We start from the raw sequence: 26,023 nt of genomic DNA on the forward strand, positions 1-26,023 counted from the left end.
AGGAGCCCTGAGGCTGGGTCTCCTATATAGAGCTCTGTCTACAACCTCCCAAATAGGAACCTCAGCCTCTCTGATGTTGGGACTTACTACTGTGCTGTGGCCTCATGTGGGGAGATGCTGTTTGGAAACTGGACCAAGCTGGAGATCAAGGGTAGGTAATACATCTTACAGTTTTGTTAATATCTATTGTACAATCTACTGTGTAAAACTGTACACAGTACTACTTATTTAGATCACATAAGAAAACATGCAATCATCTATATAGTTACTATACTTATATCCCCATATTTATTTTCACAGACAATGGAGCAGACTCTCTACGTTTGGTGTACTGCATAGGAGTAGCATTGGCTGTCTCTCTTATCCTGATCATTGTCCTGACTTGCATCATTTACAATACGAACAAGAGAGCATGTCTGCAGTGCAGAGGTAAGTGACGTATACTTTGAAGTTGCTCTTCTTTGATATCACCATTTACAGTTGTATCAGTAGTGAGGGGTTGTATCTCTCAAACAAGAGGTCCAGCCAGTCTCGTCTTTGGATACACGGGTAAGTAGAATTCCTTAAAAATGGTTCCAGTTCAAATTAATAATAACATATAGTTAGTAATATTCTCCTCCATTTTATCATTGTTATTCACAGGCCTGCGAGCCAGACAGTCTCCATTATGTAGCTCTGAATCTGAGCAACAAGTAGAACAGGTCTAGAAGACAGAGAAGCAACATGGAGGAAGAGACGGTGTACTCTGGAATCAGACAGTAGAACAATAAAACAGACATCAATTAAAATTCATGAGCTCTGAATTAACTGTATTAGCTTTGTTATTTTAACTGTAGCAACTAATAAATTAAATGTGTTTTTTCTCTGCCATTTCATATCGACTTGCTTGTGATAAGATGAATAAAGCTTTCAACAATAATCAAGACAAAGGAAGTTGAATGTTTTTATTTGGGCCATACTCAGGCATCTATACGTTGTAGTGTTGAAAATGGTTTTCTCCTCTCATGCCACTTATACACCCTCACACACCAAGCAACTGATTTACAGTTACTCTGTGGTCTGTGATGAACACAAGATGAGGATGTCTCTATGCTTTGTTAGGGCCTGCTGGCCTCAGGCACACAATACCTTTGTCTCTCTGCTCCTTTCACTCACTCTCTCTCTCTCTCTCTCTCTCTCTCTCTGTTTCTCTATTTCTGTGGTTTTCAGACAGATTTCTCAGAACTCTTAGTTCTCTCATACTGTAGGTCATACTACTTCCAATTCAAATTGACAATTTTTGCAACAATAAACAAACAATTTTGATGAGGCAGTTTATCTATACCAAGTCAACTGAAATCTGTGAGCTATGTATTATGTAAGCTGATGTAGAGATCAGTACCGTATTCTCAATCAAACACAAACCCTGATTTTAAGTGTGATGTTAGGCCACTAGAACCATGGACCTACTCAATAACAATATCATGGGAGGGCATTCTATCCATCTATTCTACTGAGTGTACATCCTGAATGAGAGATCACTAAAAGAAGACTACTGTATTGTGTTTGCTGTGTTTGTTATGGGTTTTTCGTAGATGCTTTTGGTGAGGTAAAGTGAAGTGACTGTGTGGTGATAGAAGCCCTAGTGGATGACAGTGGCATAGAGGCATGGTCCAAAAAGGTTACATTTGAATTTCATAGACAGCAGCAGATGCAGTGATAAAGAATAAGGGAAACCATACTTTAAAAATGTGTGCTCAATTTGTACAAATCTGTACTAAACTTTGAGATTCTACCTTTTGGACAACTCTGTGACTCTGAACTGTACAAGATACATGTAAAGACAACAGTCGTGCCTGAATGAGGCGTCAACAAAAATGACGTGGTCCAGTTCGACCAATCACCTGTAACTCCATTGTTGAAGTGTTGTCTACATGGGTGGACTCTTTCCACTCAAGACCCAAGTTGTGAAGAGCTGACAACTTTAAAGATGATCGCACTGTGTCTGATATTTCCACTTCTTGTAGAGATGGGTAAGTCAATCTTTATTTATTCACTGCTTATGTGATGTCCAAACTTGATTTGAAGAAACAAGGTATCCTATTATCGTTTTACAGACACTTTGACCATCCAAAGTTGTATTTGAGGTATGTAACAGCTAATATATTTTTATGTTCTCTAATTCATGGGGTAGCTGGGACTGAATCCTCATCCATCAGTCAGGAGATTGGTCTCATGTCAGCCAACGTTGGAGACACAGTGGTTTTGCTCTGCTTCAACAAAGGCGACATGGGAATAATGTTCTCCTGGTACAAGCAAACTTTTGGAAATATTCCTCAGCTCATCTCAACCATCTTTAAGTATGGCAGGAATGCAACATTTTACCATGAGTTTAAGGATAATCCTCGCTTCTCAGTGGAAGGTGGCCAGGGAAAAAATTATCTAATGATCACAGACGTGGAACTCTCTGATTTAGGCACATACTATTGTGGAAGCTCTTATGGATACAAGGTAGAGTTTGTACATGGAGTCACTCTCATCATAAAAGGTAAAGAGAAAGTTATTATTATGATTAAAAAATTGTAAATCTGAATTTACAGATATATAGTGTAAATATGATATATTCTCTTAATCAAACGTAATCTTGATTTAATACTTTTTAATTTACAACACTTGCTACAGAGATGTTCTAGAGAGATGAAATTGGTTTATTGGCCTTCTTGTCAGATTCAGGTCCCAAAGAAATGCCAGTTATACATCAGCCTGTGTCTGAGTCAGTCCAGCCAGGAGACTCTGTGACTCTGAACTGTACAATACACACTGAGACCTGTGCAGGAGAACACAGTGTCTATTGGTTCAGACATGGCTCAGGAGAATCCCATCCAGGAATAATTTACACCCATGGAGAAAGGAGTGGTCAGTGTGAAAATAGCATTGAAGCTGTGTCTCCTACACAGAGCTGTGTCTACAACCTCCCCAAGAGGAACCTCAGCCTCTCTGATGCTGGGACTTACTACTGTGCGGTGGCCTCATGTGGGGAGATACTGTTCGGGAACGGTACCAAGCTGGACATTGAGGGTAGGTTAAATAGCTTCCATTGTTGTTCATATCTCCTATACATATGGTTGCTATTCTGAGTTTCTTCAATTTTTTCTAAAATTTCAGCAGGCGGGAGTGTAGACCCTCTTCTCTTTGTATGCTGCCTGGCCGTAGTATTGGCCTTTGCGTTCATCTTGATCATTCTCCTTGCTTGCATCATTTACAAGATGAAGAAGACAACATGTCTGCAGTGCAGTGGTAAGTGATTAAAAGTTGCTTTTCGTTGATGTCACCATCTCTAGATGTAGATAAACTGGAAGACGTGGCAGTATCTACAGTGTTTTGTGTATTTTTTCTCAGAACTGGTCTCTCAGACAAGAGATTCTACAATTTCCCGGTTAGATGCAGGGGTAAGAGGATTTTTTTTTTATGTTGCATGTCTTATACACATACACATTATTAGACTTGGCTTGCATTACCAAATTGTGCAAAATGTAATACACTTAATATCAACAAAACAATTTTGTTCTTCACAGAGCCAAGATGCAGACAGTCTCCATTACGTTGCTCTGCCTCTGAGCAACAAGAAGAACAGGTCTAGAAGACAGAGAGGAAATATGGAGGAAGAGACGGTGGTCATGTACTCTGGAATTAGACAGTAGTATTACGTTTCAGGTATGACCCAGATGCAGACAGTGTCGAAGAAACAAAAGTTTATTTCTAATAGAGGGGCAGGCAAACGACAGGTCAAAGGCAGACAGGGGTCAGTAATCCAGAGAAGGTGCAACAGGTCCAGAACGGCTGGCAGTCTCAGGGTCAGGGCAGGCAGGGGTCAATAATCCAGTGAGGTAGGGCAAGGTATAGAACGGCAGGCAGGCTCAGGGTCAGGGTCAGGGCAGGCAGAAGGGTCAAAACCGGGAAGGACTAGGAAACAGGAGCAAGAAATAGACAGGAGCAGGGGAACAAATGCTGGTACATTACATTTTAGTCATTTAGCAGACGCTCTTATCCAGAGCGACTTACAGTAGAGTGCATACATTTTTATTACATTTTTACATACTGAGACAAGGATATCCCTACCGGCCAAACCCTTCCTTAACCCGGACGACGCTACCTCCCGGTTGCGGCCGGCTGCGACAGAGCCTGGGCGTGAACCCAGAGACTCTGGTGGCGCAGCTAGCACTGCGATGCAGTGCCCTAGACCACTGCGCCACCCGGGAGATCCTGGTAGGTTTCATGAACAAAACGAACTGGCAACAGACAAACAGAGAACACAGGTATAAATACACAGGGGATAATGGGGAAGATGGGCGACATCTGGAGGGGGGTGGCGACAAGCACAAATACAGGTAAAACAGATCAGGGATTGACAAGTAGTACTGGATGAATGAAATACTTTCCTCTAGCTTCGTTAGCTATTTCTATGAATGGATATGCGGAAAAAGGTTATGAAATCAGTTGTTGAATCTTTTTTTATGTAATACAAAGTTTGCATAATTTCATGCATTGCTTCTCTGTCAAACTTATTTTACATTTGATTTGTATTTGTCAAGAAAAATAAATAAATCATTTTCAACTGTTAAACCAAATTTATTTTAATAATTTGAACTCATGCATTCTGTTCACACTCCTCTCTGGTCATAGTGGAGGGTGTTACAGTGACTTTCCAATATTGGAAACTAACCTTTCATAGACCTTTAACACAGGAAGACTGACCTGCAGCAACAAACTGCACTCTACTTTTCCTCTCAGGGCCACCGTACTGTTCACACCCCTTAGTGCACCAATGGTCTCTACACAGTGCTACAGTGCTTACAATGTAAAGGTCAATGTCTTCTCATTTATGTGAAGTCAGGTAGTCCCTTGCATCATGTTACAGTAAATAACGTAGGCCCCTTTCAACATAATTACTCATAGTGAAAGTGGCACAACAGCCCCCACCACAAAAGGAGGACAGGCCAGTTATAGTGTAGGAGGTTTTCTTATTTGTTTTCTCTTTAAGACATAGGCCTACAGATTGCATGCCACACAAACCCTCACATACACAGCAAAATATTTACAGGTTTTCTGCGGTCTGCTGTGAACAATACACAAGGCTGTAGCTTTCTACACTTTGTTAAGGCCTGTTGGCCTTCTGCACAGGACCCTCTATGTCTCTCTCTATGTGTTTCTTTCTCTCTCTGTCTCTCTCTGTCTCTCTCTATGTGTTTCTTTCTCCCTCTGTCTCTCTCTGTGTGGTTTCAGCAGGATGTCTCAGTGGTGTCAGTCAGTTGTATCACATACTCTTTTACTCTTCATGTTGTCCTTTTTATCAACAATAGAACACTATTTTTATGAGGCAGCTAGTTCTCTATATATAGTCTACTGAAATCTGTGAAAAAACTAAATTAACTATTTATTAGGTCATTTGACCTAGAGATCTGAAGTCCGTAGTTAAACACAAACCGTGGTTTAAAGTGTGATGTAAAGTATCATCATCATCTGAAGAAAGAGCCTCCTTCTAATTATATAACGCGAGGGATTTTATCTGTCAATACATTAGAGAATAAATTGTTTCTCTGTGTTACTAAGTGACTGTGTGGATGTGATAAAGGCCCTAGAGGATGACAGTGTCATAACATGTGGCCAACCAGGTCCCAACTACTGTATGACTCCCATGGACCACAATGGCAAGAAAAACATTAAGTAAAGGATCCACTGCCTCTTGCTGTTGTGTCTCTTACTTTGGGTGGACAAGCCCTCTGTTGGCCAGCTGCAGTACATAGTATTGTAGACAGTATGAGCTGTAGTTAGACCTAATAAAGGACATATCAACAGTAGTGACATTGTTTAAAAAGTAAAACTGAACATCCACATATTCAAACTTGCTATGTGATAAAGTTGTGCAACACAGAATCAAGCTGTACAACAACATAAGAAGACAGTGTTTGTTCCATTCGTGGCCTACTGGGCGGCCTATCGAGTGTTCAGCCAATCAAATTTGACCATCAAAAACAGACGGTACCTGAGATGAACCAGTCTCTCTTTTCTGTAGAGAGACTGCATTTTACACAGGTCAGTCTCATCCCTTGAAGGAGCATAAAAGATTCATAAGCTCCTCACTTTTCTGGAAAGCATGGAAGTAACATCTAGCTCAATTGACTAATGTTATACATGTTTACTATACAATTAAAGTGTTCACCATAGGCGTTTGGTAAATGTTTTAAATGCAGTAAATATAGTTGTTTTTTCAGTAGCATCTCAAACACCAGTTATTGTTAATCCCACGTCTTCTCAGAAAGCAAAGCTGGGCGACAATGTGACTATTGAACGCCACATGACAAGTGAGAACATAAACTACATGGTATGGTACAACATCAGTGCTTCAGTACATTGCTAAATCTTCTTGCTAAGTACCTGAGTGATGTGCTATTCTACAATAAATCTGATGATGGGTGATTCACTGTGATGGCTGGCAAAAATACATTTCACCTCAATATTTCTGCCACAAAGAAAAAGGACATTGGGACCTACTGTAACATAGACACAGGGAGTCAGGAAGCAGGGGCAGTTAGTGAGTTTAATGATAATGAACATGCCACTGCCTGTCACCAAGGGAGTACTCCAAGGCTCGATCCTAGGCCCCACACTCTTCTCAATTTACATCAACAACATAGCTCATGCAGTAGGAAGCTCTCTCATCCATTTATATGCAATGATACAGTATTGTACTCAGCTGGCCCCTCTCCAGATTTTGTGCTAAATGCTCTACAACAAAGCTTTCTTAGTGTCCAACAAGCTTTCTCTGTCCTTAACCTTGTTCTGAACACCTCCAAAACAAAGGCCATGTGGTTTGGTAAGAAGAATGCCCCTCTCCCCACAGGTGTGATTACTACCTCTCAGGGTTTAAAGCTTGAGGTAGTCACCTCATACAAGTACTTGGGAGTATGGCTAGACGGTACACTGTCCTTCTCTCAGCACATATCAAAGCTGCAGGCTTAAGTTAAATCTAGACTTGGTTTCCTCTATAGTAATCACTCCTTTTTCACCCCAGCTGCCAAACTAACCCTGATTCAGATGAACATTTTACCCATGCTAGATTACGGAGACGTAATTTATAGATTGGCAGGTAAGGGTGCTCTCGAACGGCTAGATGTTCTTTACCATTCAGCCATCAGATTTGCCACCAATGCTCCTTATAGGACACATCACTGCACTCTATACTCCTCTGTAAACTGGTAATCTCTGTATACCCGTCGAAAGACCCACTCTCCCCTATCTGAGATGTCCACTGCAGCCCTCATCCTCCACATACAACACCCGTTCTGCCAGTCACATTCTGTTAAAGGTCCCCAAAGCACACACATCCCTGGGTCGCTCATCTTTTCAGTTCGCTGCAGCTAGCGACTGGAACGAGCTGCAACAAACACTCAAACTGGACTGTTTTATCTCAATCTTTTCATTCAAAGACTCAATCATGGACACTTTTACTGACAGTTGTGGCTGCTTTGTGTGATGTATTTTTGTCTCCACCTTCTTGCCCTTTGTGTTGTTGTCTGTGCCCAATAATGTTTGTACCATGATTGTGCTGCTACCATGTTGTGATCCTACCATGTTGTCATGTTGTGTTGCTACCATGCTGTGTTGTCAGGTGTTGCTGCATTGCTAAATTGTTGTCTTAGGTCTCTCTTTATGTAGTGTTGTCTCTCTTGTCGTGATGTGTGTTTTGTCCTATATTTATATTTTATTTATTTTTCATTTTTAATCCCAGCCCCCATCCCCGCAGGAGGCCTTTTGCCTTTTGGTAGGCTGTCATTGGAAATAAGAATTTGTTCTTAACTGACTTGCCTAGTTAAATAGTTAAATAAAAAAACTCAACAATTAAAATCAGCTGTAGAAGTTGCAAATCCCCAAAAACGTTGTAACCCCTTTATGGTGGTTGGGACTGGCTATAACCTGACAGCATCCATCTTCTTCTTATCCATCATGACTCCTTGCGGGCCGATCTGGTAACCCAAAAAGAAGACATCCTCCTGATGGAATTGGCACTTCTCCGCTCTGACGTACAGGTGGTTGGCCAGGAGGCGTTCCAGGACTACTTGTACGTGAGCGATGTGATTCTCCAAGGTAGATGTGTAGGCAAGGATGTCGTCAATATACACGACCACCTGGAATCCAAGCATGTCCCAGAACACCTCATTGACGAATGCCTGGAAAACTGACGGAGCATTGGCTAATCCAAAAGGCATCACCCAGTACTCGTAGTGACCAGACATCGTACTGAAAGCAGATCAAATTGTAGACACTCCGCAGGTCCAACTTGGCAAAAAAACAGGCCCCGTAACCCTCCGTCTTTCTTGGTCACGAAGAAGGAGCGTGCCAAGGCAGGGGAGGTGGACGTGTGAATTAAACCCTGCTCGAGAGCCTCCTGGATGTACTCCTACATAGTCTTAGTTTCAGCCTCCAACAGAGGGTAGATGCGGAGACGCAGAGCCTGCAAGCATGTCCATAGCACTGTCCCAGGGGCGATAAGGAAGGAAAAACCTCCCGAAGATCCTGGTATACCTCCGGGATGTTGGCTGAAGGGCAACCACAGGACTCTCAACTGATGTGGAACCACAGGGAAGGGAAAGCAGGTCTTCCGACATTCGGGTGCCCAGTCAGTTATTTTTATGCTCGGCCATGAGATGGTGGGGTTATGATGTTGAAGCCATGGGAGGCCGAGGATCATCTTGTGCATGGGTGCAGTGATGATGAGGAAGGGAAGGCTTCCTTGATGTATGGATTCCACGGTAAGGGTGAGTGGCTCTGTGATGTGTGTGATTTTCCCAAATCCTAGGGGTTGACTTTCAACCGCTTGAACCGGATAAGGAGAGAAGAGCAGGTATGAGGTGATGTTAAGGGAGGGGCGATGGCCCGTTCCAAAAAATTCCCCATGGCACCGGAGTCCACTAGAACTGTAAAAACAACACATGAAGTACAGCCACCCAGTGCAATTGATACTAGGAAAGGTTTGACGGAAAGTGATGATGATGGAATACTCACGCCAGCCCAGGAGATGGATGATCACGTGGCTGTCCCTCTGCTCTCGTGGATCACCGGTTAGAACATACCCGACACCGTTGAAGCTGGTGTCCCTCCTGTCCGCAATAAAGACAGAGCCCCAGCTGTCTATGGAGAGGCGTGGAGCCGCCACCTCCATGGGTTCAGGCTCTGACTCAGAATGGTCAACCGAGGAGGGAGTGAGGCGATTCAAGCGGTTGTACCGACGCTCCCGAAGCAGGTAATCAAGGCAGAGGGCCATTGTGATGAGGGTGTCCAAGGATAGGTTGTCGTCTCGGCATGCCAACTCCGTCTGGACCTCTTCGCACAATCCTCTTCTGAATAGGGTGCGGAGCGCCGGCTCAGTCCATCCGCTGGATGCTGCTACTGTCTGAAAGGTGAGCGCCTACTCTGCAGCGGTCTGGCCATCCTGCCGTAGTTGGAGTAGGCGCTCACCCCCCTCTCTGCCCTCAGGTGGATGGTCGAAGACCCCCCTGAACAGGACTATGAACCACTCATAGGAACCCAGCTCATCCTCTCCTCTCTCCAGACGGCCATGGCCCACTCCAACACCCGTCTGGTCAGCAGAGAAATAACCGTGGCAACCTTGGACATCTCCGTGGTGGGGCTCACATCTGATGAGTAAAATAGAGGGAGCACTGGAGTAGGAAGCCATAGCATTTCGATGGAGTCTCATCATATTTGTCCGGGAGGGACAATACAGCATTGCTGACCAGGATGGACTGCTGGAAGGGATGGGGTACTGTGGTAGAGAAATCTCCACTGTTTGTAGATGACGCCCCTTGAGTAATGTCCACTTGCTGATGAACGCGGAGGCCCTTATCCATAGCCGTTCCCAAATGAACCAGCTGGTCGTGGTGTTAACGAAGTATGTGTCCCTGGTCGCTGACCATCTGGGATATGTCTTGATTAACTGCTGCTTCCATTTACTGAGGTAGTATTCTACCTTTTCTGTCACAATCAACAACAAAAAATAAGACATGGTAGTATGCCTTTCAAATATTAAACAAGAAGAGGTTTCAAGTGTTTTAAATGTTTTGTCATTCGTCTTTTAGCGGGCACCCCTTCTCAGCAGAGCCAGTATGGGAATCCTCACGCCAACAGGTCAGACCAACAGGTTAGCAGAATTGCTGTATCAAGAGTGAGACTGGATAAGAGTATTAAAGCAAATTATTATAGCATTTGATTTGACCTAGAGTCTGAATTAAGTGAGTCTATGTTTCATCCCCTTAGCTCCACGGTGAAAATGATGCCCTTAACTATACTGCCCTGAAGTTCACTGACAATAATTATTCCAAGCCCAGGAGACAGAGGAGAGAACAGAGAGAGTAAGAAACCATCTACTCTGGTTGACTCATCAAGACAGAATGTGACATGTAAGGGTCATCCAATCAGCATCAGTCCAAGTTAAGCCCCACCCTTCCTCTGAACTCAACCTTGATCTTGACTGTTCCAGTTAGAACTGGCTGTTATATACATTTCTCATTTGCTGTGGAATGCCATTGCAGGGGCATGCCTAATATAAATGTAAAATAACTCAGGTGCAGGGCATACTTGTCCAGCAATTGTTTCAGAAGTCAGGTTTCAGAAGTCTCAAATCCTCAGCAACGGCAACGGCTGAGGTTGACTAAGTGGATACATTTGTTTTTTGTGGAAACGTACAACAAAATGTATATAATGATTTAGCAAATGTCTGAAGTCTTCCTTATGATGATAATAGTTGTACCATGGAACTCTGTAACCCGCCCTTATGCTTGTGTGATATTTCAAATAACATGTTTTTCTTTTCAAGTTTAATGACTTATTTGCACCAGGTAAAAAAGGTGCCAACCTCACCAGAGTTCACGTCCTCCTGAAAGCTTGAACTGCATTCTACAGACATGAAATGAGAAATACAATGTAAACCCCATGTGTATGTCAAAGAGGACATATGTACCAGTAGTCTCAGCCACTGACCCAAATGATGAAAAAATACAGACCAGTAACTCTGACATTACATCAGTTGAAGGGCTGCTCTAACTATGTTATGCCACAGGACACATGTTAGATTGTAGTTTTTATCAGATGTTTTATGCCTGTTCAGACAGCCAATAATATCACTTAGTTCAGAGTTTCCGCCTTCTTCATAATGATTACCCAATGAGTGTCATCATATAAAAGGTGCCCCATTGTCAGACCAACACACTATACTGTGCAGAAAGGACATAAAATGTATGATTACATACAGTATCTTTTTGTTTTATGCCACTTTTGGTAAGTCATAAGTATTAATGTGGATCCTTTTACTTTTTTATATCATAGTCTTTTTGAATACATTTTAATGGCTATATAGTCTGAATAATGATAATTATGTATAATCCTGTACTTTACCTTTGTTTTTGTTTTATTTAGTATGTTTTCTTCACAGGTTGTTCACTTAACAAGGATGTAATCCAACGAGACGGCTGTGATGGTTACACACCTGCGACAAACTGTATCTCTCACTTTGTCGATCAAATTCGATGATCAGTGTCACTTGGTTCAAGCAAACTGTTGGACAGAAGACTCTTCTCATGGCATCATCATTTTATCACACTCATAATATTTCTTATTCCAACAACCTTAACCTTAAGTAAGGACTTTACTGAGACTAAACGTTAGAGTGTGAAGAGTGGAGTTGACCATCTCCGAGACATGGACAGGCCTCATGTGAGGAGATACTGTTTGGGAACGGGACCAAGCTTTACATTGACCTTAAGTGATATTTCAAAATGTTTCTAATATTGTATGTCCGGTGAAGCTTAAATGTCCTGAATCTCCTCTGTCACTGTCTGTATTTCTACAGATGGTTGTAAGGAGGACCAGGTTCTCTTGGTGTACTGTCTGGGTGTAGCGTTGAGTCTGTGTGTCATCATCATCATTGTCCTTGGTTGTGTTATGTATAAGATTACCAAGAAAACCTCTTTGCTGTGCAGAGGTAAGCGTTATCATTGTCCACAATATATGCTTAAACTGTTGGTGCAGTATACATTAAATGTTTTAGTAAAAAAAACTGGGTTAATCCATTGTATACTGATGATGATCATGATGATGATGATGATGTTTGTCTAAAAGGAAAGCATCCTCAGCCAAGTGGTCCGATAGTCCCCAGTTCTCATAACCAGGTATTCAGACCTAATAGTGAACTATTCTGAGTATGCCTTTGATTAACTTTAAACTAATCCTTCTATCAAATTATCAGGTCATTTCCTGATGTCTTTGGAATTTATTTAGCTATTTCTCTTAGGATCAAGAACATGATGACACACTCACATCGGTCCATTACGCTGCTCTGAATGTCATCCACAAGAAGCCAAAGACCCAGAGGCAGAGGAGCACCATGGAGAGAGACACGGAGTACTCTGGGGTGAGGTGCCAAAACATGGCCAAAACATAGATATACCTCCTTCAAGACTTGCATTGCTTTTTCTTTTCTTGTGTTTTTATCACTATAATTGTATTACAATTGCTTCTATTCTGTCCTTTTTACATTACTGTTGTGATACTGTTGTGCATTTTAGATTAAATAAAACATACATTCACTGTAATTTAGATGTATTGTCTGATTTTCAATCATATTCTTCAAGTTAAACTGTACGTACATACACCAACCAGAAGCCATGGATTTCAGGAAATTCCGCGATGCCCTCCGACGACCCATCAAACAGACAAAGTGAAAATACAGGACTAAGAACGAATCGTACTACACCGGCTGCGACGCTCGTTGGATTTGGCAGGGCTTGCAAACTATTACAGACTACAAAGAGAAGGACAGCCGAGAGCTGCCCAGTGACACGAGCCTACTAAATTACGTCCATGCTCGCTTCGAGGCAAGTAACAATGAAACATGCATGAGAGCATCAGCTGTTCTGGACAACTGTGTTACCACGCTCTCCGCAGCCGATGTGAGTAAGGCCTTTAAACAGGTCAACATTCACAAGGCTGCAGGGCTAGACGGATTACCAGGACGTGGACCGACATTTTCAACCTCTCCCTGTCTGAGTCTGCAATACCAACATGTTTCAAGCAGAGAAACATAGTCCCTCTGCCCAAGAATACCAAGGTAACCTGCCTAAATGACTACCGTCCCGTTGCACTCACGTCTGTAGCCATGAAGTGCTTTGAAAGGCTGGTCATGGCTCACATCAACACTATTATCCCAGAAACCTTAGACCCACTCAAATTTGCATACTGCCCCAACACATCCACAGATTATGCAATCTCTATTGCACTCCACACTGCCCTTTCACATCTGGACAAAAAGGAACACCTATGTGAGAATGCTATTCATTGATGACAGCTCAGCGTTCAACACCATAGTGCCCTCAAAGCTCATCACTAAGCTAAGGACCATGGGACTGAACACCTCCCTCTGCAACTGGATCCTGGACTTCCTGACGGGCCGCCCCCAGGTGGTAAAGGTAGGTAACAACACATCCACCACGCTGATCCTCAATACAGGGGCCCCTCAGGGGTGTGTACTCAGTCCCCTCCTGTACTCCCTGTTCAATCATGACTGCACGACCAGGCACGACACCAACAGCATCGTTAAGTTTGCTGATGACACAACAGTGGTAGGCCTGATCACCGACAATGACGAGACAGCCTACAGGGAGGAGGTCAGAGAACAGACCGTGTGGTGCAAGGACACAAACCTCTCCCTCAACGTGATCAAGACAAAGGAGATGATTGTGGACTACAGGAAAAGGAGGACCGAGCACGCCCCCATTCTCATCGATGGGGTGTAGTGGAGCAGGTTGAGCGCTTCAAGTTCCTTGGCGTCCACATAACCAACAAACTAACATGGTCCAAGCACACCAAGACAGTCGTGAAGAGGGCACGACAAAACCTATTTCCCCTCAAGAGACTGAAAAGATTTGGCATGGGTCCTCAGATCCTCAAAAGGTTCTACAGCTGCACCATTAAGAGCATCCTGATGGGTTGCATCACTGCCTGGTATGGCAAGGCCCTACATGGGGTAGTGCATACAGCCCAGTACATCACTGGGGCCAAGCTTCCTGCCATCCAGGACCTCTATACCAGGCGGTGTCAGAGGAAGGCCCTAAAAATTGTCAAAGTCTCCAGCCTCCCTAGACATAGACTGTTCTCTTCGCTAGCGTGTGGCAAGCATTACTGGAGCACCAGGTCTAGGTCCAAGATGCTTCTACACAGCTTCTACCCGCAAGCCATAAGACTCCTGAACATCTAATCAAATGGCTACCCAGACTGTTTGCATTGCCCCCCCCCTATTTTACGCTGCTGCTACTCTGTTATTATCTATGGGGCGGCAGGTAGTCTAGTGGTTAGTGTTGGGCCAGTAACCGAAAAGTTGCTAGATCGAATTCCCGAGCTAACAAGGTAAAAAACGAGGTAGTTAACCCACTGTTCCTAGACCTTCATTGTCAATAAGAATTTGTTCTTAACTGATTTGCCTAGCTAAAAAAAAATCTATGCATATTCACTTTAATAACTCTACCTTCATGTACATATTACCTCGACTAACCGGTGCCCCCGCACATTGAGTCTGTACCGGTACCCCCTGTATACAGCCTCACTACTGTTTTTTTACTGCTGCTCTTTAATTATTTGTTACTTTTATTTCTTTTTTTAGATCATTTTCTTTAAACTGAGGGCTTGTAAGTAAGCACGTCACCGTAAGGTCTACACCTGTATTCGGTGCATGTGATTTTGAAGTTTGCAGGGACATTGCATCCTGATTACATGATGCACATAGTATCATGCATAGAGTACATTCTATTGACTAACACTTTAGTTGTCTTAAACTCTTTTTTAAGCTGTTTCCTGCATCACATCTCTCCGGCCCTAATTAGATTTTCCACTCAGTTTAACTCATCTCTAACCCCCAGCAATGACCATCAGTCCTCACCATGTGCTCTCTACACACACCTCATTGCATCTAAACCACAAACATCCATGTCACTAAGAGCACAACTCACTCTCTTCATGAGAAAAGCCTGTACTAAAAATAGACTTCTTACCTGAGTATATTTTGAAGAGAGCTGATATTGTTGAAAAGATAATCTAAATATCAAATCATATCAAATTGTATTGGTCACATACACATATTTAGCAGATGTTATTGCGGGTGTAGCGAAATGTTTGTGTTCCTAGCTCCAACAGTGCAGTAGTATCTAACAATTCAAAACAATACACACAACCTAAAAGTAAAAGAATGGAATTAAGAAAAATATAAATATTAGGATGAGCAATGTTGGAGTGGCATTGACTAAAATACAGAAGAATAGAATACAGTAAATACATATGAGATGAGTAAAGCAGTATGTAAACATTATATAAGTGACTAGTGATTCCATGTCTATGTATATAGGGAAGCAGCCTCTAAGGTGCAGCGTTGAGTAACCGGGTGGCAGCTGGCTAGTGATTTCTATTTAAAAGTCTGATGGCCTTAAGATAGAAGCTGTTTTTCAGTCTCTCGGTCACAGCTTTGATGCACCTGTACAGACCTCGCCTTCTGGAAGATAGCGGGGTGAACAGGCCGTGGCTCGGGTGGTTGATGTCCTTGATGATCTGTTTGCCCTTCCTGTGACATTGGGTGCTGTAGGTGTCCTGGAGGGCAGGCAGTGATGGGTTGGTGTGATGGGTTGGGCAGACCGCACCACCCTAAGGAGAGCCCTGTGGTTGCGGGCGGTGCAGTTGCCATACTAGTCAGTGATACAGCCCGACAGGATGCTCTCAGTTGTGCAATCCCAGCAATGTGGATAGGGGCATGCTCCCTCTACTGTTTCCTGAGGTCCACGATCAGCTCCTTCGTTTTGTTTACGTTGAGGGAGAGGTTATTTTCCTGACACCACTCCGTCAGAGCCTTCACATCCTCCTTGTAGACTGTCTTGTCATTGTTGGTAATCAAGCCTACTACTGTTGTGTCATCTGCAAACATGATGATTGAGTTGGAGGTGTGTGTGGCCACGCAGTCATAGGTGAACAGGGAGTACAGGGGGATGAGCACACACCCTTGTGAGGCACCTGTGTTGAGGATCAGCGAAGTGGAGGTGTTTTTTCCTACCTTCACCACCTGGGGTCGGCCTGTCAGGAAGTCCAGGACCCAATTGCACAGGGCGGGGTTCAGACCCAGGGCCCCGAGCTTAATGATGAGCTTAAAGGGTACTATGGTGTTGAAGGCTGATATATAGCCAATGATCAGCATTTTGACGAAGGCATTCCTCTTGTCTAGATGGGATAGGGCAGTATGCAGTGCGATGGTGATTGCATCGTCTGTGGATCTATTGGGGCGGTAAGCAAATAGCAGTGGGTCTAGGGTATCAGGTAAGGTAAGGGTGTCTGATCCTTAACTAGCCTCTCAAAGCACTTAATGATGACAGAAGTGGGTGCTACGGGGTGAAATTAATTTAGTTCAGTTACCTATGCTTTGCAATGTACGCATTGTAACTGAGACGTTTTCACAAACAATACAAATCTGAATATGCATATGTGCAGCTTGAGGGACTGCACTTAATTTATCTTTCAATAGGAGGAAGCATTGTACATGGAAGTCCCCATAACTGCCTGAACAGTAGAGTTGGCAAAAACTTTTAGAATTGTCAACATTTTCAAATTGTTCACGAAGAATCATTGAAAATGTACTTTCCTGTGATAGATCATGTGTGTAGTTATAATATCTGTCAACAAAGGCCCAACAAATACATTGTGTTGCTGTTAATAATCTATAAAAAGGTAATATACACCTTTAGGACATGGGTATACACACCTATATCATGTTATAAATCCATTTCAGCATCATAGAGTTACTTGCATCCATCAGGTTATGTAGTCATCATCACTGGATCATTACTACTAACATCAACTAAGTTAATATAAAGTGTAGCTTAGTTACCAGGAGGAGCCACACAATCATTCAAAATAAAATGGGTAGCAGAGTGCTCTCTATATGACAAAGACAAGGACTCGTGTGTTTGTGTGTAATTTTGTATCGAGTTCCAGAGTAGTTGAATAAGGATGGGAGAAAACCTATTTATTCAAGTCATCTCTCTGTAATGAGTTGTCCTCTTTTAATTGTGTTGATAGCATGTCACTCACACCCACCCCCACACAGTGAACAAATTCACAGGTACTCTGCAGTCTTCTGTAAGCACAAGACGAGGTCGTATCTATGCTTTGGTCAGGTGGGCCTGCTGGCTTTGTGCACACAGGGCCCTCCTACCTGCTCTCTGTGTCTCTATGTCTCTGTGTGGTTTTCAGCAGGATGTCTATGTGGTGTCACTGTTGTTCTCACTGTCTTTTCTTGTTGTTCATGTTGCCCCTGACAGTTTACAGTCAGCAAAACAGTTATTTATTAAACTGACTCTAAAATATATTTAGTTATCTGAAATCAGTTACAAACCACAAAGAACTGCTGATGAACCCTATTTGAACTCTCTGAGTGAACTGTCTCATGTGTGATACATTTATTCTAGATTCATCGGCTCAGGGGGAGGGGCCGTTTATGATGATGTCATGGGCGATCTTTCAGTAATTCTCAATCAGACAAGTCTTATAAGACTACTACAGGATGCTCTGTCAGAAGGAGACCAATAGAGGAGGATCCTCTTCTGATAGATTGCTTCCTATGAGAACAGCACTAACCAGAGTGAAACAGACTAGATAAAATGTGTCACATGCATTAGTTAAGCTGGGGTGTCATGTCAGCCATGTACTCTCGGGTGTTACACATCAGTTAGTGCATGTTTCTGTTAATGATATACAAGGAATGTATGACTGACTAAAATGTACGTGTTTCCCCCACATATTTTTTTCCCACCTTTATTTAACCAGATAGGCTAGTTGAGAACAAGTTCTCATTTACAACTGCGACCTGGCCAAGATAAAGCAAAGCAGTTTGACACATACAACAACACAGAGTTACACATGGAATAAACAAACATACAGCCAATACTACAGTAGAAAAGGTCTATATACAGTGTGTGCAAATGAGGTAGGATAAGGGAGGTAAGGCAATGAATAGGCAATGGTGGCGAAGTAATTAAAATATAGCAATTAAACACTGGAATGGTAGATGTGCAGAAGATGAATGTGCAAGTAGAGATACTGGGATGCAAAGGAGCAAGATACATGAATAAATACAGTATGGGGATGAGGTAGTTGGATGGGCTATTTACAGATTGGCTATGTACAGGTGCAGTGATCTGTGAGCTGCTCTGACAGCTGGTGCTTAAAGCTAGTGAGGGAGATATGAGTCTCCAGCTTCAGTGATTTTTGCAGTCCGTTCCAGTCATTGGCAGCAGAGAACTGGAAGGAAAGGCAGCCAAATGAAGAATTGGCTTTGGGGGTGACCCGTGAGATATACCTGCTTGAGCTTGTGCTACGGGTGGGTGCTTCTATGGTGACTAGTGAGCTGAGATAAGGCGGGGCTTTACCTAGCAGAGACTTGTAGATGACCTGGAGCCAGTGGGTTTGGCGAGGGCCAGGAGCGAGGAGCGAGGGCCAGCCGTGGTGGGTAGTATATGGGGCTTTGGTGACAAAACGGATGGCACTGTGATAGACTGCATCCAATTTGTTATGTAGAGTGTTGGAGGCTATTTTATAAAATACATCGCCAAAGTCGAGGATCGGTAGGATGGTCAATTTTACGAGGGTATGTTTGGCAGCATGAGTGAAGGATGCTCTGTTGCAAAGTAGGAAGCCGATTCTAGATTTAATTTTGGATTGGAGATGCTTAATGTGAGTCTGGAAGGAGAGTTTACAGTCTAACCAGACACCTAGGTATTTGTAGTTGTCCACATATTCTAAGTCAGAACCTTCCAGAGTAGTGATGCTGGATGGGCGGGCAGGTGCGGGCAGAGATTGGTTGAATAGCATGCATTTAGTTTTACTTGCATATAACTTCACTAGGGGGCAGCATTCGGCATTTTGGATTAAAAGCGTGCCCAAATTAACTTCTCTGCGCTACGAATCCCGTTAGCGGGATCATTTTCGTAAACAACCGCTGAATTGCAGGGCGCCAAATTCAAAAATATTACTAAAATATTTATAATCATGCAATCACAAGTGAAATATACCAAAACACAGCTTATCTTGTTGTTAATCCACCTATCGTGTCAGATTTTGAAAATATGCTTTGCAGCGAAAGCAATCCAAGCTTTTGTGAGTGTATCAATCAATGCTACAACAGCTAGCCCCAAATTAGCATGGTCACGAAAGTCAGAAAAGCAATAAAATGAATCGCTTACCTTTGATAATCTTCGGATGTTTGCACTCACGAGACTCCCAGTTACACAACAAATGTTCTTTTTGTTCAGTAAATATTACTTTTATAACAAAAAAACGTCATTTGGGTTGCGCGTTATGTTCAGAAAACTACAGCCTCGTTCCGGTCCTGAAAGGCAGAAGAAAATTCCCAAACGTATCAGATTCAAAAATATTACAAAAAATATTTATAATCATGCAATCACAAGTGAAATATACCAAAACACAGCTTAGCTTGTTGTTAATCCACCTATCGTGTCAGATTTTGAAAATATGCTTTGCAGCGAAAGCAATCCAAGCTTTTTTGAGTTTATCAATCAATGCTACAACAGCTAGCCCCAAATTAGCATGGTCAAGAAAGTCAGAAAAGCAATAAAATGAATCGCTTACCTTTGATAATCTTTGGATGTTTGCACTCACGAGACTCCCAGTTACACAGTAAATGTTATTTTTGTTCGATAAATATTACTTTTATAACAAAAAAACGCCATTTGGGTTGCGCGTTATGTTCAGAAAACCAAAGCCTCGTTCCGTTCGACGAAAATACCAAAAATTATCCGTAATGTTCGTAGAAACATGTCAAATATTTTTTTATAATCAATCCTCAGGTTGTTTTTAACAAACATAATCGATAATATTTCAACCGGACCATAACCTATTCAATAAAGAGAGAAAGAAAATGGAGAGCTAACCCTCTCGCGCGCAGGAACTAATCAGAGGACACCTGACTACTTTTAAAAAATCTTGCTCATTTTTCAAAATAAAAACCTGAAACTATCCAACCAGGAAGTGGGAAATCTGAGGTTTGTAGGTTTTCAAGTCATTGCCTATCGAATATACAGTGTCTATGGGGTCATATTGCACTTCCTAAGGCTTCCACTAGATGTCAACAGTCTTTAGAATCTTGTTTGATGCTTCTACTGTGAAGGAGGGGGGAATGGGAGCTGAATGAGTCAGAGGTCTGCCAGAGTGGCATGAGCTGGTCATGCGCGTTCAAGTGAGAGTTAGCTTGCGCTCCATCGCATTTCTACAGACAAACGAATTCTCCGATTGGAACATTATTGAACATTTATGATAAAAACATCCTAAACATTGATTCTATACTTCGTTTGACATGTTTCTACGAACTGTAATATGACTTTTCTTCTGAACTTTCGCCTGGACCTGCCCGCACGTCCTGAGTTTGGATTGTGAACTAAACGTGCGAACAAAAAGGAGGTATTTGGACATAAATGATGGACTTTATCGAACAAATCAAACATTTATTGTGGAACTGGGATTCCTGGGAGTGCATTCTGATGAAGATCATCAAAGGGAAGTGAATATTTATAATTCTATTTCTGTTGACTCCACAACATGGCGGTTATCTGTATGGCTTGGTTTTGTGTCTGAGCGCTGTACTCAGATTATTGCATCTTGTGCTTTTTTTTTTTTTTGAAATCTGACACAGCGGTTGCATTAAGGAGAAGTATATCTATAGTTCCACGCATAACACGTATCTTTTATCAATGTTTATTATGAGTATTTCTGTAAATTGATGTGGCTCTCTGCAAAATCACCGGATGTTTTGGAACTACTGAACATAACGCACCAATGTAAACCCAGATTTTTAAATAAAAATATGAACTTTATCGAACAAAACATACATGTATTGTGTAACATTTTAAGTCCTATGAGTGTCATCTGATGAAGATCATCAAAGGTTAGCGCCCTGCAATTTCACTGGCTGTTGACGAGGTGGGACGGTTAACCTTTCTAGGACACAAGTTCCGCTAGCGGAACCCCACAACAACATTCCGCTGAAAAGGCAGCGCGGGAAATTCAAAAATATTTTTTTGAAAAATGTAACTTTCACACATTAACTTCTTCTGGCTGCAAGCCCGAGGCCGGCCACAATATGACAACAGCCACTTCAAGTGCAGGGCGCGAAATTCAAAATATATATTTTTTAAATATTTAACTTTCACACATTAACAAGTCCAATACAGCATTTGAAAGATAAACATCTTGTGAATCCAGCCAACATGTCCGATTTTTAAAATGTTTTACAGCGAAAACAGCACGTATATTTATGTTAGCTCACCACCAAATACAAAAAAGGACAGACATTTTTCACAGCACAGGTAGCATGCACAAAGCCAACCTAACTAACCAAGAACCAACCAAACTAACCAAGAAACAACTTCATCAGATGACAGTCTTATAACATGTTATACAATAAATCTATGTTTTGTTCAAAAATGTGCATATTTAGAGCTGAAATCAGTGGTTACACATTGTGCTAAAGTAGCATCTTTTTCCCAGAACGTCCGGATATTTTTCTGACTCTCACATATTCTGACCAAATAACTATTCATAAACATTACTAAAAAATACATGTTGTATAGGAAATGATAGATACACTAGTTCTTAATGCAATCGCAGTGTTAGAATTCTAAAAATAACTTCATTACGACATAAGGCTTACGTTATGGCGAGCGAGTGCCCAAAACCTGGGCGCAAAACTAATAGTACACAGTTCGACAGATATATGAAATAGCATCATAAAATGGGTCCTACTTTTGATGAGCTTCCATCAGAATGTTGTACAAGAGGTCCTTTGTCAAGAACAATCGTTGTTTGGATTTAGAACGTCCTTTTTCCCTCTTGAATTAGCAAGCGCACTAGCCAAGTGGCGCGAAGCTCTCCTTCCTGAACAAAGGCACACAACGCAAAGGCACACAACACACAACATCCGAATTCAGAGCACTCTCGTCTGAGTGTGCCAGAGTGCACAATAACTGACCAATTTACGAATGCAAAATACCCGTTGAATATGGCCTGTGTCAGTAAACGTCGGCAAAAAAGCGCAAATTGTTGCCAGCAGCACAGTTGCCGTCACCAACACTCTGGATAACATATAAATAGCCAAACCAGCTCTGCTAGGCCTGTAAAATGGTCAGTGAGCTGTTCTCTAATGTGTGTCTGGAAGTAGCTAGCAACCTTGCCAACGTTAGCCAGTTAGCTTGGGTGCTTGACTGCTGTTGTTAGGACAGAATACTCTAATCAACCCTTAAAGATATGGGTGAGGCTAAAGCTTAAGAGGGTGTGAACGATGCTGAATCGGTGTAGTTAAAGAAGGGCTCTCCAGCAGTAGTACCAACACATTCCAAGGCCATTTTCTCAGAAGTGAGGTTACAAGTTTATCAACTTCCAAAGCAGATTTACTTTACCATTGTTCCTCAACTGTAGTGTTTGATATACCATTTTCTATCTCTGGGTCTCTACTTTTATCCAATGTAAAAAAACACAATTTCAAATTTTGCTACATCAGACTGGTTTGAGCCGGTCGGTCACATATGTGTAGATGGCGTTGCAGTCAGATGTCTTTGTCCTTCGTCTTGTCATGTCCCATGTATATATCTTTATATATGTTTTTCTTCGCATATCTTTTTTATATTTTTATAAACCTCAACTTCAAAATACTCTCCTGCAACCCGCCTCACCAAATGTGGTGTGGATCTGTTTTTTCTAAAGCATTTTTATTTACCTCGGAACCGGAATCCCCCAACAGAAGCTAGCCAGCTCACTAGCTACTAGCTAGTAGTCAGCTAACCACTGCTAGCGGTCATCAGCTAACCTTTAGCTCGGAAAGCTCTCTCCAGTTTGTACAACGTGACTCAAACCAGGGCATACTGGACCAATTTCCTCTCCATATCCCCGGATTCCTACCGCAAGCTCTGAACCTTTTCACCGGATCATCGCAGCTAGCTAGCTGCAACCCGAGTGACTACTCCTGGCTAAGGTCTGAACCGATGCAAGCACCAATTAGCCTGGAGCTAGCCCATGCTAAGCCCATTCTCCCGGCTAGCTGAAGAGGCCCATCAACCACTCCTGGGCTACAATACTCGGACCCTTTCTACTGCCGGTACCGGGCACGGAACCCTGCCGATCCTTCACGACTGGACTACCGATGGGGTATTCAACTGGCCCCTATGCCACGACGTCCCCTGAATACCCATCTGCTAGCCTGCTATGCGCGGCCCGCTAGTTGCTAGCCGCGGCCTGCTAGCTGTCTAGAGCATATTGGACTGTTAGCTGAATATATCCATCGGCCAATTTCTTGGGCCACTCTACCTATTTTTTAAATTGGACTTGGACACCTCTGCTACTCGGAACTCTCTAATCCATCACGACTGGTCTATCGACGTCACCGCATGCTGAGGCTAAAACAGACTTTGCTCCATCGCGAAGTCCTTCTAAGGCCCTTCTGATAGCTTGCTAGCCCCGGCCTGCTAGCTGTCTGAATCGCCGTGTCTCCAGCCAGCCCAACCACTCACTGGACCCTATGATCACTCGACTACGCATGACTCTCCCTAATATCAATATGCATTGTTCATTACTGTCCTGGTTAGTGATTATTGTCTTATTTCACTGTAGAGTCTCTAGCCCTGCTCAATATACCTTAACCAACCATTTAGTTCCACCTCCCACATATGCGGTGACATCAACTGGTTTAAATGTCTCTGGAGACAATATCTCTCTTATCATTACTCAATGCCTAGGTTTACCTCCAATGTACTCACATCCTACCATACCGTTGTCTGTACATTATGCCTTGAACCTATTCTGTCGTGCCCAGAAACCTGCTCTTTTTACTATCTTTTCCGAATGTACTAGACGACCAGTTCTGTTCGTCTTTAGCCGTACCCTTATCTTACTCCTCCTCTGTTCAACTGGTGATGTAGAGGTTAGTCCAGGCCCTGCAGTGCCTAGCGCCACTCCTACTCCCCAGGTGCTCTCATTTGTTGACTTCTGTAACCGTAAAAGCCTTGGTTTCATGCATGTTAACATTAGAAGCCTCCTCCCTAAGTTTGTTTTATTCACTGCTTTAGCACACGCTGCCAACCCGGATGTCCTAGCCGTGTCTGAATCCTGGCTTAGGAAGACCACCAAAAACCATGAAATTTCCATCCCTAAATACAACATCTTCCGACAAGATAGAACTGCCAAAGGGGGCGGTGTTGGAATCTACTGCAGAGATAGCCTGCAGAGTTCTGTCTTACTATCCAGGTCTGTACCCAAACAATTCGAGCTTCTACTTTAAAAAATCCACCTTTCCAGAAACAAGTCTCTCACCATTGCCGCTTGCTATAGACCACCCTCTGCCCCCACCTGTGCCCTGGACACCATATGTGAATTAATTGCCCCCATCTATCTTCAGAGCTAGTGCTGCTAGGTGACCTAAACTGTGACATGCTTAAAGCCCCCGCCATCCTACAATCTAAGCTTGATGCCCTCAATCTCACAAAAATGATCAATGAACCCACCAGCTACAACCCCAAACACGGGCACCCTCATAGATATCATCCTAACCAATTTGCCCTCCAAATACACCTCTGCTGTTTTCAACCAAGATCTCAGCGATCACTGCCTCATTAACTGCATCCATAATGGGTCTGCGGTCATACTACCACCCCTCATCACTGTCAAACGCTCTGTAAAACACTTCCGCGAGCAGGCCAAATCTAATCAACCTGGCCCGGGTATCCTGGAAGGATATTGACCTCATCCCATCAGTTGAGGATGCCTGGTAATTCTTTAAAAGTGCCTTCCTGGCCATCTTAAATAAGCATGCCCCATTCAAAAAGTGGAGAACCAGGAACAGATATAGTCTTGGTTTTCTCCAGACCTGACTGCCCTTGACCAGCACAAAAACGTCCTGTGGCCTTCTGCATTAGCATTGATTAGCCCCCGTGATATGCAACTTTTCAGGGAAGTTAGGAACCAATATACACAGGTAGTTAGGAATGCTAAGTCCAGCTTTTTCAAGCAGAAATGTGTATCCTGTAGCACAAACTCAAAAAGGTTCTGGGACACTGTAAAGTCCATGGAGAATAAGAGCACCTCCTCCCAGCCGCCCACTGCACTGAGGTTAGGAAACACTGTCACCTCCGATAAATCTACTATAATTGAGAATTTCAATAGGCATTATTATACGGCTGGCCATGCTTTCCACCTGGCTAACCCTACCCCGATCAACAGCCCTGCACCCCGCACAGCAACTCGCCCAAGACTCCCCCATTTCTCTTTCACCCAAATCCAGATAGCTGATGTTCTGAAAGAGCTGCAAAATCTGGACCCCTACAAATCAGCCGGGCTAGACAATCTGAACCCTCTCCTTCTAAAATGATCTGCCGAAACTATTGCAACCCCTATTACTAGCCTGTTCAACCTCTCATTTGTATCGTCTGAGATTCCCAAAGATTGGAAAGCGGCCACGGTCATCCCCCTCTTCATCCCCCTCTTCTATAGACCTATATCTATCCTACCCTGCCTTTCTTAGGTCTTCGAAAGCCAAGTTAACTTCTTCTGGCTGCAGGGGCAGTATTGAGTAGCTCTGATAAAAGGTGCCCATTTCAAACGGCCTCGTACTCAATTCTTGCTCGTACAATATTATTATTACTATTGGATAGAAAACACTCTCTAGTTTCTAAAACCGTTTGAATTATATCTGTGAGTAAAACAGAACTCAAGTTGGAGCAAACTTCCTGTGAGGAAGTGAGAAATCTGAAATCAGGCAGGCTGTTCTAGGGTCAGTTTATTAATTTGCATGTCTTCTATTGGTCGACATGCACTGCATACGCCTTCCCCTAGATGTCAGCAAATAGTGAGAATTGGAATGGAGTTGCTAGGCAGATCTGAGGCCATATAAGGGCTCTTG

At 42.9% G+C, this 26,023-nt stretch overlaps 1 protein-coding gene across 1 annotated transcript; it reads left to right on the forward strand.

Annotated features, from left to right (window-relative positions):
* The first annotated feature begins 114 nt into the window (after nucleotides 1-114).
* Nucleotides 115-12,475, forward strand: LOC120030265. The gene is made up of 7 exons (XM_038975608.1): nucleotides 115-151; nucleotides 1,938-2,012; nucleotides 2,165-2,527; nucleotides 2,707-3,057; nucleotides 11,885-12,016; nucleotides 12,154-12,203; nucleotides 12,326-12,475. The coding sequence occupies exons 1-7, from the start codon at nucleotides 115-117 to the stop codon at nucleotides 12,473-12,475; spliced, it is 1,158 nt and encodes a 385-aa protein (XP_038831536.1).
* Nucleotides 12,476-26,023: the final 13,548 nt, after the last annotated feature.

The sequence above is a fragment of the Salvelinus namaycush genome, chromosome 36 (assembly GCF_016432855.1).
Source record: "Salvelinus namaycush isolate Seneca chromosome 36, SaNama_1.0, whole genome shotgun sequence".
NCBI lineage: Eukaryota > Metazoa > Chordata > Actinopteri > Salmoniformes > Salmonidae > Salvelinus > Salvelinus namaycush.